The following is a 14,648-nucleotide window of genomic DNA, read 5'->3' as shown; positions in this document are numbered from 1 at the left end:
ACAACTTAATTATCTGTAAAAGTTATCTTTACAGTTAGTAATACTCCTAAGCAACTGCCTCATTCCTTTGAAAAGCAGCAAATAGGTTATGGGGTCGACCCCTTGAATTTTCTCGAATATGTTAGCACTATTTATATTAATGTATTAGTTTCCTCAAATCTAAGGTTTTCCACTCTTCTTAGCCTAAACTTTCAGTAAAGTAACTCACAGAAATCCTCGAATCAAAATAAGTTGGAAAAAAGCTGCTCTCGAGTATCACAAGATTGAGTTTTGGAGATCGTGCAAACAGAGCGGCGTGCTGGTTTGTGTAACTGTTGTTGTTACTAGCACGATTTTCAAGGTAATTCGCATCGCGCTTGTAGATATTACAACAAAAGCTGACAAGCTGGAAACAGCTGATCGACGCTCTGTTGGGAGGATTGACAAAAATATCATGTACCGACACATAAGTATTAGTTTTCACATTAATTATTGCACTATAAGCCGAGTTAAACGGCCTTACTGTCCGTCAAATCACAGGCAAGTCATCCGTCTACGGAGACAAATGGGTAATTGATGTTGCATTGGCCAAACTATGAGGCAGTATTTGAGAATTATCTTTGTTTTCATTGGTAATCTTATCTGCTCCATGTCAAGTTTAGAACAAAAGCTGCCAAATTGTTTTGCGAAACGTTTGCGTCTGTTGTGAATTGAAGTGTTGAATACTCAAAGGAGGCCTAAACCAGAACGTTCCTTTCCAATAATCTTCTTTCTTTCAATAATTCAACCCATTGGTTCCTGAAGCGTTTTACACTCTTGAAACACTACTAACTACCAGGCTCAGAGTAGATGATTTATTTCTTAACTCTTGGAACATGGGTATACATTTGAGTAGCTACGAATTTGATGATAAAATTTTAGCTGGCGTAAATACAATGGCTTATTTGCGCACTCATAAATAAGGCCGAAATCAAAGCCGTAGGGTTAACATTATGCAAATAGCAAGCTAGTCAGCAAGTAATGGCTACATCGTCGAATAACTTAAGACTTTAATATTGTCTCATAACTGATCATTAGACCAGTTTCAGCTTGGAGACTTTGGATTCCAGCTGGTCAAATTGTTCCAATGCTTGACGAAGAAGAACTCGCGTTGTTTCAAGATCGGCACGTATTGTATCTCCTTTGGTTGTCATTTCCCAGCTATCATCCATGGCCGCTGCTAGAGGGAATGAAAAAGGATGTTGGCATTTTTGAATCTGAGAATGGCGTGTATTTAAACTCATTCCGCTGTTCAAATATAACTCAGGGAACTTCGAAGTGATATCGTATCCAAGTATGCCGGTTTGCCAGGTTTGAGAAATTTCAGTGAACGATGATGATGATTAAATGAACGACTCTATTGAGGCTCTGAACCACTATATTTCTTTTCTCATCCCGAGCTTTGGCAGATCTGCTATTTCGTCAGTGGCCCAAGCCCTCGATCGAATCGTCAGTCGGTCAATAAACGTGCTACTGTAAGACAACTTCAAACAATAATAAAAAGGATAATAAAAATGATAATATTAAATCCATAATAATACTAATAAAAGTAATAATAAACAGACTCATTAGGATAATCGATTGAGAACTTATCTATCATAAATAATGCTATGGACACTTACCTATTACGGTATTTTGCTTCCCTTTTCCTTTCTTTCTCAATAATATGTCCCACGCAAGTCCAATAAGAAGCATTAGAACCAATAGTCCAAGTGATATATACATCAAGTACTTAACAAATGGTGAAGAATCATCAAACAGATTGAAGCTTTTTGAAGACGTCTGGTGCTCAAACTAAATAAAAATGGAAAACAAGTACATAGAATAGTGACTGTAAATATAAGAAAATCATATATGTGCACTGCGGTTGAAGAAACGATTTGAACAAATGACCTCTGCGATACCATTGATAGAGCGCTGCACCAGTATCGCAAAGGTCATGGGTTCAAATCCCCTGCGGGCCTGAATTTTTTTTCAGGCCTTATTTCAACTACTAGTTCAGTAGTGTTCATAACTGCGAGGATCGCTTCTATTTAAATACATGGAATTTGTACATTTCTATAATTCACCACATACATTTTAAGCTACTCCAAGACGATCCAGTGAAGCACTTGTCATAGTTGGTAGAGACGATTTCTTGAAAATCCGATAGATTTCTATGTTTTATGTTTCAAGGTTTTTTAAGCACCTGACCATCCGTAACGCTAAATTATTAACAAACCGGCGTATGGAAATTTCCCATTGTTCCAATGTGAACTCATAAATATGACTTTCACGGGTTCTTGGAGCTCTCAAACTAGATAAGAGCACTGTTATTTTCATCCTTTTTTTTTGGCTGCCTTGCCTTACTTTGAACCTCTTTCCATTAGGTTAAATGGGACAGTGTTATATCAAACCTCTGTTTCCACTCTTTCAGGGTACACAGAAATTAAGAGACTAACGCACTAGAACCTTCCTAAATGTAATAGCAATTAGATTAGACGGAGTTGTCTGCAGTTTTTTTTTTTGCCCCACATTTTATAGGTGGGATTGAAACGCCCTAGCTCCCTTTAATGAACAACTAAAATGCTGAAAGTCCTTGATGTGACAAGGTTAATTAAACATATGTGCATTATTTTTTGTTGTTTAAGTATGTCATTTTTCAATTGATGCGAAAGAACTTGTAGACTGAGACGATTAAACAAAGGAGAGATGTTTTACCTTTCATGCACGTGTACGCGAAAGATACTTTTAAACTGTAGAGTAACGTTGCGTTATAGAAACATTACGTTAGACTAGGTACCTCGTAAAACGAAGTCAAGGTTTGCATTGATCTCCAAATGGCGGAGCGATGGTAATTTTGTAGGCATTCAGCAAGTTCTCGTTTGTTCTCGTTGAATAGAACTCCTACGTCCCTCTGCAAGTCTAACTTCTTCACAGCGAGAAGAGTTTTAAGTTTGTCTCTTTTCTGGTAATAGGAGGCTGTATAGCGATCTAGTAACATTCCCTTGACCTCTTTTGATTTGAGTGCATCGACAGCGTCATCGATGTTGTTGTAGACTGAGAAAATAAAACAAACAAAACCGATAACGAGAAAACATATCACACACACATAAACATACACACACCAAATGGTTTACTATTGTGTTATATCTTCCCCTTTCCTTAGTTCACAATGCTCTCAGTTTGTACATGCATTCATTACTTTTTGGATGTGCGTCTTCTTTCAGTGCATGTTGATATTCTGTTCCATTTCCTATTACTCCAACCTGAAAAAATGTCAAAACATAATTATGTTAAAACGGAATTATATTCAGAACATAATTATCTTTAGTTCAATGTTAAAACGTAATAATGTTCAATTATGAGAAGTTACTGAAGGACAACTTGCGCAAACTCCTAAAACTTTGGTAAAACGAGAAGAGTTTTTTTCTCGCGCGTGCCAAGTGATATGAAACCTTCAGGGGAAGTTTTGGTACTGTGTCTTCTTGCTTTACGGAAAAGACAAACTTCTGTTTGCCAAATACACCTCTTAATAAAAAGATCTGGAGTATGTAAAGATAATAATTAATCTTTTCTTCGCACGATAAAAGACTTCATTTACAGATAGAATTTGCGCGGAATGAAACAGTGTTATTCAGTAGAATAGTAATTATACTGTTTTAAAAAATTAACTCTCCCTCCGGTAAAAAGATAATTAATGAATCATATTACTAATTACTGGAACATTCTATAAGGAATACTTTGACCAGTATTATTATTGGTAACTTAACAAACGAGAGAGTTAACTTTTATTGATTGGTATTTTTCAAACTAACTTGAACACCACGAAGGCTGGTTGGTTCAAGTTGAAGGGAGAGAGCTGTCAATGCTGTGGTGACATTTGCCATAAAAATTGCCATAGCTATGAGGCCAAATAAGATCCAGACGACAGAGAAAATACGAGCCATGGCCGACTTGGGTGCCTTGTCTCCATACCTTGCGAAATAAAAAGGTATAAAAGAAAATAGGAATCAGCGATGATTTTAGGACGGTGTCCTGGGTAGTAAACAAACCTATGGAGCTTAACCACGAAAGAGCATAAGACACGTGGACCAGTCTGCAATTCTACTATAATAAAGAACGAAACTACCACATTCTGACCACTCAGACAGCTTACCCTACAGTGGTCAACTTACCCTACAGTGGTCAGCTTACCCTACAGTGGTCATAGAAATGAAGGACCACCAAAATCCATCCCATGAGCCTCTGATGAATGAGCGTGGAAATTCTTCAACGTTCCAGTATGTATCCTGGTAGTACAAAAAATATAAATAAAGTTTTTTTCGCTTTTTCCCGCTCACATCTCTATGTAGTCATAAGAATGTCATTCCTATCCTTAGCACGGCAAATGATCATTTTATACTTATCTTATTGTTAATGAAAGGGTAGGCAAAGTTATATTCCGTTCTGTTGACTAGCTTAAAGAGGTACATTGGATGAGATCACGACTGCTTAAAATATGGGTTTGAGGTCAACTAAAAGCACCTTGTCGGCAGCATCTGCTTTCATTTTTATAAGTTCAAAAAACCTCTGAAGTTTTTTTTTTAACAGAGACTGACTTGTAAAGGTAAATGGATATATGTGAGCATTTTAATTTTGCAACCATGAATTCAAATTTATCTCGAAGGACAACTGTAGTTATGACTTAATCTTACCAGTGCCCATATGATGATTCCGGCAATGGCCGTGAAGATCATGGTGACGGCAAGCAATGGCCAAGACTTCAATACAGAATCAAAAACGACATCAAGAGCGTCGTTGTTTTCATCGTCAGCCAAAGTTATGTATTCCGTTCCAGGATAATCCAGTAATTTAAAAAAGATAAATTCAGAGTACTTTTGATTGTCTTGTTGTTCAAATATAGGAATTGCTAAATGGACTTTGTTTTGCTTCAGCAATTGTATCATGGCAGACTCACTATCAGCTTTGAGAGTCTTTATTTCATAGTGGGGATTGCCAAATTCTCCGCTACAATCTTTTACTATGTATTTTAACATGACATCTCGTACTATTCCATGAGCTTGATTGTCCAAGGAACTGTTATCGGGTCCTCTTATGTAGGGAGGCTTGTATATCCAGGCAATGGTTAGGTTTTCCTCCTTTTCATGATCATCATTATCATCAGATTCGGATGAGTTTGGTTTGGCTGAAGTCACTCGGAATTTAAAAGCAACGAGACCAATGAAAAGAGCCAACAATAACTTAAACCTAGTCGCCATTATTTTTCTCTGCCAGGGAAATGAGTAAAGAAATCCATCAATCAATTAATCAACAACGCCAAACGAGCAAGTCGATCAGTCTGTCAGTCAGTTGCTCAGTCAGTTGGTCAACCCGTCAATCGGTCTGTCAGTTGGTCAGTTGGTCAGTTGTTCAGTTGTTCAGTTAGTCAGTCGTTTTGACGGTCAAAGGTAAGTCTGTTGGTCAGTAGGTCCGTCGTTTTGACGGTCAAAGGTAAGTCTGTTGGTCAGTAGGTCCGTCGGTTGGTCAGTCAGCCAGTCGATCCGTCGGTCATTCAGTTGGTCAGTTCGAAGGCAGACAATCAGTCAGTAGGGGCTAGTCAGTCAGTTGATCGGTAGGTCAGTCATACAGTCAGTCAGTGGGTCAGTTTTTGAGGCAGACAGTCAGTCAGTCGGTTAGTTAGTCAATCGATCGGTAGGCAGTCATTCAGTCGGTCAGTCAGTCTGTTGGTCAGTCGGTCCGTCGATCAGTTAGTCAGTTAGTCGATGAGTCGGTCAGTCAGTTAGTCGATGAGTCGGTCAGTCAGTCAATCGATCTGTCGGTTGGTCAGTCTGTCAGTCGTTCAGTCAGTCGGTCAGGCAGTCTGTCAGTCAGTCATACAGTCAGCCGTTCATTCGATTGGTCTGTTAGTCAGTAAGTCAATCTGCTAATCGTAACAGATTTATTCTTGATAAACAATGGCGGCGGCCTCATGTCGCAACATTGACTTTCCGCTGTTCCTAATTAAAAGATACTTGCATAATTTCTCTTTGAAAAGATGCTTGCATAATTCCTCTTTACATAGATAAATGCATAATTTCTCTATGAAAAGATGCTTGCATAATTTCTCTTTATAAAGATACATGCAAAATTTCTCTATGAAAAGATACTTGCATAATCCCTCTTTATAACGATACTTGCATAATTTATCTTTGAAAAGATGCTTGTATAATTTCGCTTGGAATAGATATTTCAAGCCATTCGATCAGTGTTAACAAGAAAAGAGATACTGCTTAATTTGTCTTGTGGAAAGAAAAGTTTACTTAGATTGAGATCGTGATATTGGATCTAGAAAGGTTTCTTTCGATTAAGTTAGTTCGTATTTGTGTGTGAGGCTTTGTTAAACTTGTACACAGCGAGACAGACAGCTTTATCTGAATACACCGATTGTAGTACCTTAAACATTTTTCACGTCCCTTTTGAAAAAGTGTTAAATCGGACACTTTTTAAGATAAGGGAATCATTTCCTATTTTTTTTGTCGCAAAATGTATCAAAGTTTCGTTGTAGTTTTGAATGCGCGTTATCCAAAAAAATGATGTCATCATTGAAAGCTTGATTGACATGCTCAACGTCTCTTTCTGAAATCGTTTGAAACACAATTTACGTTTTGAATGTTAGAGTAAATTACCTTGGCAGACGAAATCTTTAGAATATGAAAGTTACTACAGCTCTTGTTTCGTCGATATTAAATATTGAAAGTTTCATATTGAAATGGCTCAGTGAGACAGTGGCAGTTCTCAACTAATTTGCATTTTGGACAAATTAGCTAGGGTAGCTTTAACACAAGAAATAAGAAAAGGAAAATATAAGTAAAGTGAAATCATTTTCGTGGACGTGCTCTGTGTATGACTTTTTTATTCTAAACTTTAAACGCTTTTAAAACCGGTTAGCTAGAGAATTATTCAACTGTGTCAATGAATTTCGTGACAATTGTCTCCTTTTCCTCCGTGCTTTTGCAAACACTTCATCATTATGTAAGGGGTGACTCTTACTTTGTTATTCTGTTTATGCTTTCTAAACAATAAAGGCATTTAATACTTTTTTTTATTTTCATTTTCTAAATGTCGTCAAACCCCAAAATGACTACGTTATGAGGTCTCAAGAAAATTAGGATCGGAGCGAATTCAAAATTAACTCATCCTGTTTTAAAACAGTGGCTATGGGAGAAAGTTTTTGACCTGGTCAGATAAACTTTCTCCCCGTTGTATCATTTTTCAGTACCTTATCTTAGCTTCAAGCTGATTCAGTGATAGAGAAGACAACGGCTAATTTTTTTCTTTTACAGAGTCATTTATCCTCTTAGCGTAACTCAAACCGTGCACCGTTTTAACAGCTATTATAGAACATGTAACACTACATGTAAAATATTCATTCTCTCTACTTCTGTGAAACAGGCGAATCTGTACGTAAATTTTGCAAAAAATTAAGGTTTGGGCGAGTTTGCTGTACAGTAGATCCATACCTTTTCGGAAATGACTAGAGTCCTTCTGGATTGTGTCCAACGATACACGAGAATATTTAATTAATGGTACCTGTGCAGTTATATGTAAATAAATTTTGCAGATGTGTCGATTTTAAAAATTACCTGTTTCACTGTTCTTTGGTTTCAAGACACAGGCTCTCAAGCCACACGCTGCTATTCACTGCATGGAGTAAGCGACACGGGGTTTCACTGTATGTGTTCTTTGACTTCGAAAACAAGGCTTTTCTGCACATTAATTATCCAATTATGGAAGACCAATTGCCAGATCAAGAAATCATAATATTAGAAAATCCATATAGGCCCATGTTGGTATTAATGATGAACTTTCCAAATCAATTCTGCGCGTAGTCACTGCCACGGTGAACAAAATGTTGTCACTCGGCCAGGCTTATCATTCTTTGAGAAAGTGTGGAATTATATTGCGAGAAAGAAATAAAGCAACACAAAAAAAAAGTAAAACAAATAAACTGAAAAAATCAAAACAGGACAAAAACAAGAAATAGGAAATTTTGTATTAGTTCTAAAAATCATTAGCTTTTAATTCATATTCGGTTTAATGACTTTGAGCAGATATTCATTTCCTTTTTTCTTTTTTCCACTAAGTGTTATGTGAACATAAATACATTCATATTTTACGTAATTTCCATTCTATTGTGCAAGGAGTAATAGATAAACGCAGTTGCTTGTGTATAGGATAGTAGCCAAGTGTGTTTTTAATCTCGCTAAGTAACCTCTACGGTCGAATTGGCCTCCAGTTAAAATTATCAACCATTTCCTCTTCGTAAGGCCTTATGGTAGTCTCGTCGCTGCCGCTGGATGCACGCAGCTGGACTACCTGAACTATTGAACTAACGAAACGACAAAATTCAATGCATTTTAACTAAGTAAGAACTTAACAAAGACTTTGTTGTTTTCTATTGAACCGATTATGAGAGACAACGATGAAATAATAAGCTACGTTAGGTTTTTTAATATGAAAAAAAGAGGTGAAAAAATTATTGAAGAAAAAGGCTAAATTTTGGACTAATACAAGAATTTGAAAACTTCAAAGAGATTCGGCGATAATTTGCATTCGCTAAGTTCTTAATTTCAGTGAAAGTAATAAGATATCTGTAAGTTAACGTGAAAATAGATAACTTCACCCCAAGCCAAAATGTCAAGATGCAGATTGATAGATATAATGAGGATTAGTTTAGAGGAAGTTGAGCAAGAAGCTGGGGAAGAGCCATAAAAAATTCAGTTAGCAAATGACGAAATCATACACGATAGCTATTTTCCAGTACGATTGCTTTAACGATAACATACAAGCCCACTTCTTTTCAGAAATTTCCATCAAGTTGCAATAGATAGGTAGATAATGCTGTCCTAACTTTATCCTCTTACACAGATGTTAAATATTATCTGCCTTTGGAGTGAAATCTGTACATACATAGATATGCAATCTAGATATTTTTTGAACACGTACACGTGTTGCATGGTTCATAACTTGCAAATCCCACTGAACGCACCGTTTACTGGTTATCCCGAATTTTTGAAACCTTTGATTCCAGTGTTGTAAAGTGATCTTGCATTTGTTTAAGAAGTCTTTTGGCTACTTCAAAGTCGTTGAGAATACTTTCTCTCTCAGTTAACGGCATTCCTTTGTTTTCAGCTTCTGTTAAATGAATGAAGTTGGATTATTTCATAATGCCACATAACCACATCAATGGAGAAGGCCCGCCGTTGGAATCGAACTGAATACAATGTTGAATAGAAAAAAAACTGAGAAAAAATGAGAAAAAATAATTAGATAAATTTGTGGATGACGTGAATGAATCGAATGAATGGATGGATGGATGGATGGATATAAGGATGAACGAGACGATTGATGAAGGGATGGCTGGTTGAAAAAGTGAATAATTGTATAAATTACTGAATCACTTAATCCGTAATGACTGATGTGGGGTTGAATGGATAGATTCGTAAACTTAAGTAAAATGAAAAGACCGATGGATAAATGGATAGATGAATGAATTAAAGGCAGATGAAACTATTCACAACAAGATGAATAAATGGACACCGTCAAAAGGAAACAAGCTTACGCCACTCTATCATGGAATTTTGCTTCTTGCCAGACTTCTTCCTGATAAGTAAGTCCCATATTACTCCAATACAAAGCATTCCCGCCAATACTCCAAGCAAAATGTACAGGAGTATTTTAACAAAGCTGGAAGAATCGTCAAACAAACTGAATTGTTTGGCTGGATTACTTTTGGTGGACTGTCAAAAAAGAAAACATTCATGATTTTCTTATAAATAGATCAATTCATCATAACTCAAATCGTGCCAATCATGGGATTAAGGCAAGCGATGACAAGAAAGAAGTCATAAGGAATTAATTTCTCCTCTCCTGTATTCGAATTGGTTACTTTTGTCTAAGTGACCTGGGTAACAGAAGTTGTTGACCCTGTTAAATGTTTTTCATGTTTCACGCACAATAGCTGATAAAGCAGAGATCTGAACTCGCTGTTCAAATAATTCTCTCAACTTAAAGCTGTACCTTATATGTTGCAGTGATGGTTTGAACCGACCTCAAAATGGTGGAACGCTGATAATTTAAGCAATCTGCCAGGTTTTTTCTGTCCTTTGAAAAGAGAACCCCGACATCTCTTTGAAGTTCCAATTTCTTGACGGTGAGAAGCGTTTTCAGTTTTTCTCTTGAGTGGTAAAAGGTGTTTGCGTAGTTGTCTATGAATAATCCATCGACTTTCTGGGACTGCACATCTTTAACAGCGTCTTCGATACTGTTGCGCACTAGATACAGTATCAAAAAAAAACAACAAAGTATTAACACGGCAGACAGAATGCCGACCCTCGTACACTGAAGAGACTGGCATGAATTTAAAAGAAAGAGTGATGAGAAATTAAATAGTGTCATCAACAATCACCTAGTGTAGCGAACTACATCAATAATTGAGATTTCCCGCAACTTTTAACTTACAGCCAACTACTTTCAAAGACTGACTCTGGAAAGCTGGTGTGCTAACTAATAGAAGACTCCTCAAAAATGTCAACAACCACTTTCAACATACCCAAGAATTTAATTAGCTCATTTAAAAACGAACCGAGCAGAACGACCTGACGTACCAGTCGGTTTCTTACACCCAACTGACGTACAAGACGGTAGCTGTTGACTTTTGAATAGGTTGTTGAGACGTCGTTCTTAAGGCTAACGGCTCACAAGGAAAACCAGTTGACTATAATTCTTAAATTAAAGCAATTAATTGTAGCAAATGGATTGATTGAATATGAGGGTGCATACTCCGTCGACGTATCCGAGACATTTTACCCTTTTCGTGTCCAGGGTTGATGGGCCATGCTTGCAACGGGTTGCTTATTAAATTGGTAAAGCTTACACTCTGGTTTTAGAACAACTAATTGCATCCAGTGCTTATGGAATTGTACATATATACCTATTGGTTCAGCCTCCTCCTGTAGTGCATGTTGGTACTCTATCCCATTTCCTATAACTGCAACCTGATGAAAAAAAATTTTTTTTATCAGACAGTATAGTTTTCTACAACATATTTGTATAATTATAATAATAACTTTTTAGATCGTTTTTAAAAAGGACATGGACAACGAAAAAGAAAAAGAGGACGCAGGAGAAGAATAGGAAGAATAACGGCAAGAACAGGAATGAAATTTAACCAAGAAAAAGAACGGAAATAGGAAAGTCACAACATTGTTACGTGTGTCTTCACATGTAATGATGACATTTTCTTGGTGATCTGCAATCTGTTCGGGAATGCATGGTGTACGTTGCACGGCGTTAGCCTCTTGTATCGCTAATTTATCTACAACAAGCCACATTTTTTTCATCGTTTAGCAATCTATTAGCCTCACTTTCTTATTAGCAAAGCTACTTGGTTCGGTTTCCAGGGAAAGAGCCGTCAGGGCTGAAGTGACGTTCGCTGTAAAGATTGCCATAACAATCAGGCCCACGAGAATCCAAATAATAGAGAATATCCGTGCAGGAAGAGATTTGGGAGATTTGTCACCATACCTGAGACGAAAGAGATCATTATCACCTAAATCTGCTTGCGCACTGATCATTATAGAACATCCAAAATTAGATGGCTGGACTATGCTGAATCGGCTCGAAATGAACATTGGACATCAACGAGGGAGGCTTCTCTGGTCCACTGTTTTGAGGTCCAATTAAAATTTGTAGTGTCCATAAATTTAAATAAAATCTCCAAAATTCATTAGGTTTTTGACAACATTTTTTGCAAAGCTAGTTATGTAACTAAAGAGGTTTACCCTACTGTGGTCATCGAAATAAAAGACCACCAAAATCCATCCCATGAGCCTTTGATGAATGAACGTGGAAACTCTTCACTATTCCAGTAAGTGTCCTGAAAAAAGTGAAGAAACAATTCTTAGTAAACAAGAAAAAAAGTGCTATATTATTAATGAATAAATAAATACGATCAAATTTCTCAATGTGTATCCCCAAACGGTTGCCTCCCCGCTGCAAGATGTGCCGATCGCTGTTGTTGATAAAGAGGTAGGAAGTGAATGATTTCAAAATATATATTTTTTTGCCGTGACACTTCCTAACCGTCTCTTAAGGACACAACATAGTGCTCCTAAGATCAAATAATCCAAACTGAAATGCTTACTCCATACTCCACACTTTCGACAATGTTTTTCTAAGTGTAGCATTTTAGTTCTTAACTATACGAAGAACGCTTGTCACATTTTTTAGTTATGAACCGGGTATAGTTATTAATATTTATAATTATGAACTGCGCAGGTGGCCTGGCTCCCCGACGAGCACCCTCTAGTTAAGTTAGACAGTCTGTGGTTGACTTATTTTTGTCCTTCAATCATGATAATTGTTTCCCACCTTTCGCAGATAAAATGGGTTGTTGACGTTGAAAGATCACGTAAATCAATTTATTAAACAGTAAAAAAGTAGTGCATATAGTTAGAAAATACCCCTTTGGGCGATTTTTGGGGAATCTTTGGCGACACAAACTCAAACTTACCAAAGCCCACATAACAACTCCTGAAATGGCTGTCAGGACCAGAGTAACAGCTAGCAGTGGCCAAGACTTCAGAACGGCATCCAAAACATAGCTGATCTTGTTGTTCCCTTCTTCAGTGATAATGTAGTCTGTTCCTGGATAATCAACAACTTTGAAAAATGGGAACTCGCTGTAGTGTCTGTCCCCTTTTGGCTCAAATATAGGAGCTGCAACGTGGACTTTGTTTTGCCTCAGAAGTGCGATCATTTCATATTCACTGTTAACTTGGCGGTCTTCTACTTGGTATTCGATGCCATGAAGAATACCGCATTCAAACGTCATGTATCGTAAAAGCGTATCTCGGATCAGTCCCTGAGCTCCGCTGTCTATAGATCCATTGGTGGGTGGAGCGACATACGGTGGTTTGGCAATCCAAGTTATTGTTAGATTTAGGTACCATTCGATCTTCCATTTGTCTTCCTCTGTAGAAGAGTTATCATTGGCTGACACAGTGATGAAATTTGTAACAACAGCTCCGATGAAGACAGCTGAAAACGCCTTAGTCCAATCTTTCATTATCACCCTGATTAAAAAGACGGTTGTTTTCGTTGCATTATCGAAATATTTTAGGGACGATTTTAGTCCGAAACTGAATCAAGCTTTCCAGGGAATGGTTGTATTAGACCTTCATATTTTTTTATCTTCTCGAATCTAGTAAAAAAAAAGGTGAATGATAATCGTTAAAATTATTAGAGAGTTTAAGTGGCCCGCTTCGAGAAGTTCTTTACTCTTCATCGGCTTTTTAAGATGAAAATTAAAAGAAGATATCTCGACAAAAACAATTCCTCTGAGAGAGCATAATGACGCATAAATTCAGTAAGTAAAATACGTGTCTTGAGCACAACATTCACCAAGCAAAGTAAAACTGTAAATATCCCTGGCATATGACTGTGCGCGTTGATCGAGAAGAAAAAAGAAAAAAAAAAAGGAATGATGACGAGAAATTTTCGAAGTCAGTCGAATGCCGCAATAGTCGATCAAATTCGTACCGGGCTACCTCAACGTGTAAACTTACCCAAAATTAGAGCTGAGTGTTATTTTCAGAGTTAGAGTACGTCAAAGATACTTCTTAAACTGCTTCGTAGTGTGGACGTTGTCTATGTAACGCATTTGATCTGTGAAATACGGCTAGGCCATCACGAAGAAATGAATGTAACTGCAATCAACGCCACTGGATGTATAATCTTAACAACTAAAACGAAGAACCCACACGTTAATTAAACATGAGAACCACCTGTCGTTAATTTGTACCTCGACTGAGAAACAAAGCACAGAATACGTTAAGTTGCCACACGACCATCCTTATACCGTCAAATTGTTCAATTCAAACTGTATCTTGATTTCGATTGGCTGACACTTTGGTAGAAACTTTCGTTTTCTCGCCTTTTAATACCTGAGTTAAATTTTGAATTAATTTTAAATTATCAATGCACTTCTTTGCTCTCTAAAGATGCCTCAGAAAATATCCCATTATAATGGCAGGATAAGATAAACAGCCCCAGGACACAGATTTATTTGACTCACTGTATTGATGGTATCCAGTTGTCATCAACTGGCAAAAGTAATAAGATTTAGCCTAACGCATATATAATAACGGCAATATGGTTATTTATATATTTCATAGGTTTACTATTCTCACTTAGAAAAGTTGATAATTAGTAGATGTAGAGATAAAATGAAGCAAGAACTGGCATGGATTCTAAGTAAAAAATTTAAGTCTTATCAATTCGGATAGTCAGTAGTTATTGGGGGACATTCTAACTATTCTTTGCCATCGATGTATTTTATTTAAAAACGCCACTTAGTTAAAAATTCACGCCCGAAGGGTAGTTAAATAGCACATTAACATGTATTCGTATAAGGAAAGCAGTGTGTCTAATGAGTCCTCTGAATTCCTAAACAATATACATTGATCTGTTGCGGAAAGGTTTCTTCTTTAAAAGCGTTCAGTTTACACAATGAACTCCAAAGGCTAAATTTCAAGTTTTATATTATTTTGACTGGAGAAAAAAAGCCAATTAAAATGCAAATTTTGATGCACTATGCCCTTAGCACA

The 14,648-nt window shown here is 37.0% G+C and overlaps 2 protein-coding genes across 3 annotated transcripts; both read right to left on the bottom strand.

The window, feature by feature from the left end:
* Window positions 1-888: 888 nt before the first annotated feature.
* Window positions 889-5,258, bottom strand: LOC136281808 (uncharacterized). Of its 2 annotated transcripts, none has more exons than XM_066168824.1 (7): window positions 4,695-5,258; window positions 4,195-4,289; window positions 3,816-3,975; window positions 3,203-3,266; window positions 2,801-3,057; window positions 1,641-1,812; window positions 889-1,198 (listed from the first exon to the last, which is right to left on the bottom strand). In XM_066168824.1, the coding sequence occupies exons 1-7, from the start codon at window positions 5,256-5,258 to the stop codon at window positions 1,053-1,055; spliced, it is 1,458 nt and encodes a 485-aa protein (XP_066024921.1). In that variant the 3' UTR covers window positions 889-1,052. The 2 variants fall into 2 exon arrangements, with proteins under 2 accessions (XP_066024921.1, XP_066024922.1); XM_066168825.1 differs by having other exon boundaries at window positions 889-1,195.
* A 3,324-nt stretch (window positions 5,259-8,582) lies between these two features.
* On the bottom strand, window positions 8,583-13,712 carry LOC136281815 (uncharacterized). The gene is made up of 8 exons (XM_066168836.1): window positions 13,608-13,712; window positions 12,554-13,243; window positions 11,823-11,917; window positions 11,406-11,565; window positions 10,973-11,036; window positions 10,060-10,313; window positions 9,602-9,779; window positions 8,583-9,174 (listed from the first exon to the last, which is right to left on the bottom strand). Exons 2-8 carry the CDS (start codon window positions 13,106-13,108, stop codon window positions 9,032-9,034), a joined length of 1,449 nt encoding a protein of 482 aa, XP_066024933.1. The 5' UTR covers window positions 13,109-13,243; window positions 13,608-13,712; the 3' UTR covers window positions 8,583-9,031.
* Between the last annotated feature and the right edge of the window lie 936 nt (window positions 13,713-14,648).

The sequence above is a fragment of the Pocillopora verrucosa genome, chromosome 6 (genome assembly GCF_036669915.1).
Source record: "Pocillopora verrucosa isolate sample1 chromosome 6, ASM3666991v2, whole genome shotgun sequence".
Lineage (NCBI taxonomy): Eukaryota > Metazoa > Cnidaria > Anthozoa > Scleractinia > Pocilloporidae > Pocillopora > Pocillopora verrucosa.
Note: the sequence above shows the minus strand (reverse complement) of the source record. Positions and strands in the feature narration are given on the sequence as shown.

Bases quoted from the DNA above. Each gene is read 5' to 3' on its own strand.
- LOC136281808 (XM_066168824.1), bottom strand. From the start codon at position 5,258: ATGGCGACTAGGTTTAAGTTATTGTTGGCTCTTTTCATTGGTCTCGTT. The intron at 4,290-4,694 runs GTAAGATTAAGT...TTGTACTACCAG, and splicing joins GAATCATCATATGGGCACTG to GATACATACTGGAACGTTGA. The intron at 1,199-1,640 runs GTAAGTGTCCAT...CATTCCCTCTAG, and splicing joins GAAGCAAAATACCGTAATAG to CAGCGGCCATGGATGATAGC.
- LOC136281815 (XM_066168836.1), bottom strand. From the start codon at position 13,108: ATGAAAGATTGGACTAAGGCGTTTTCAGCTGTCTTCATCGGAGCTGTT. The intron at 11,566-11,822 runs GTAAACCTCTTT...CTTTCGTCTCAG, and splicing joins ATTTCGATGACCACAGTAGG to GTATGGTGACAAATCTCCCA. The intron at 9,175-9,601 runs GTAAGCTTGTTT...TTCATTTAACAG, and splicing joins AAATTCCATGATAGAGTGGC to AAGCTGAAAACAAAGGAATG.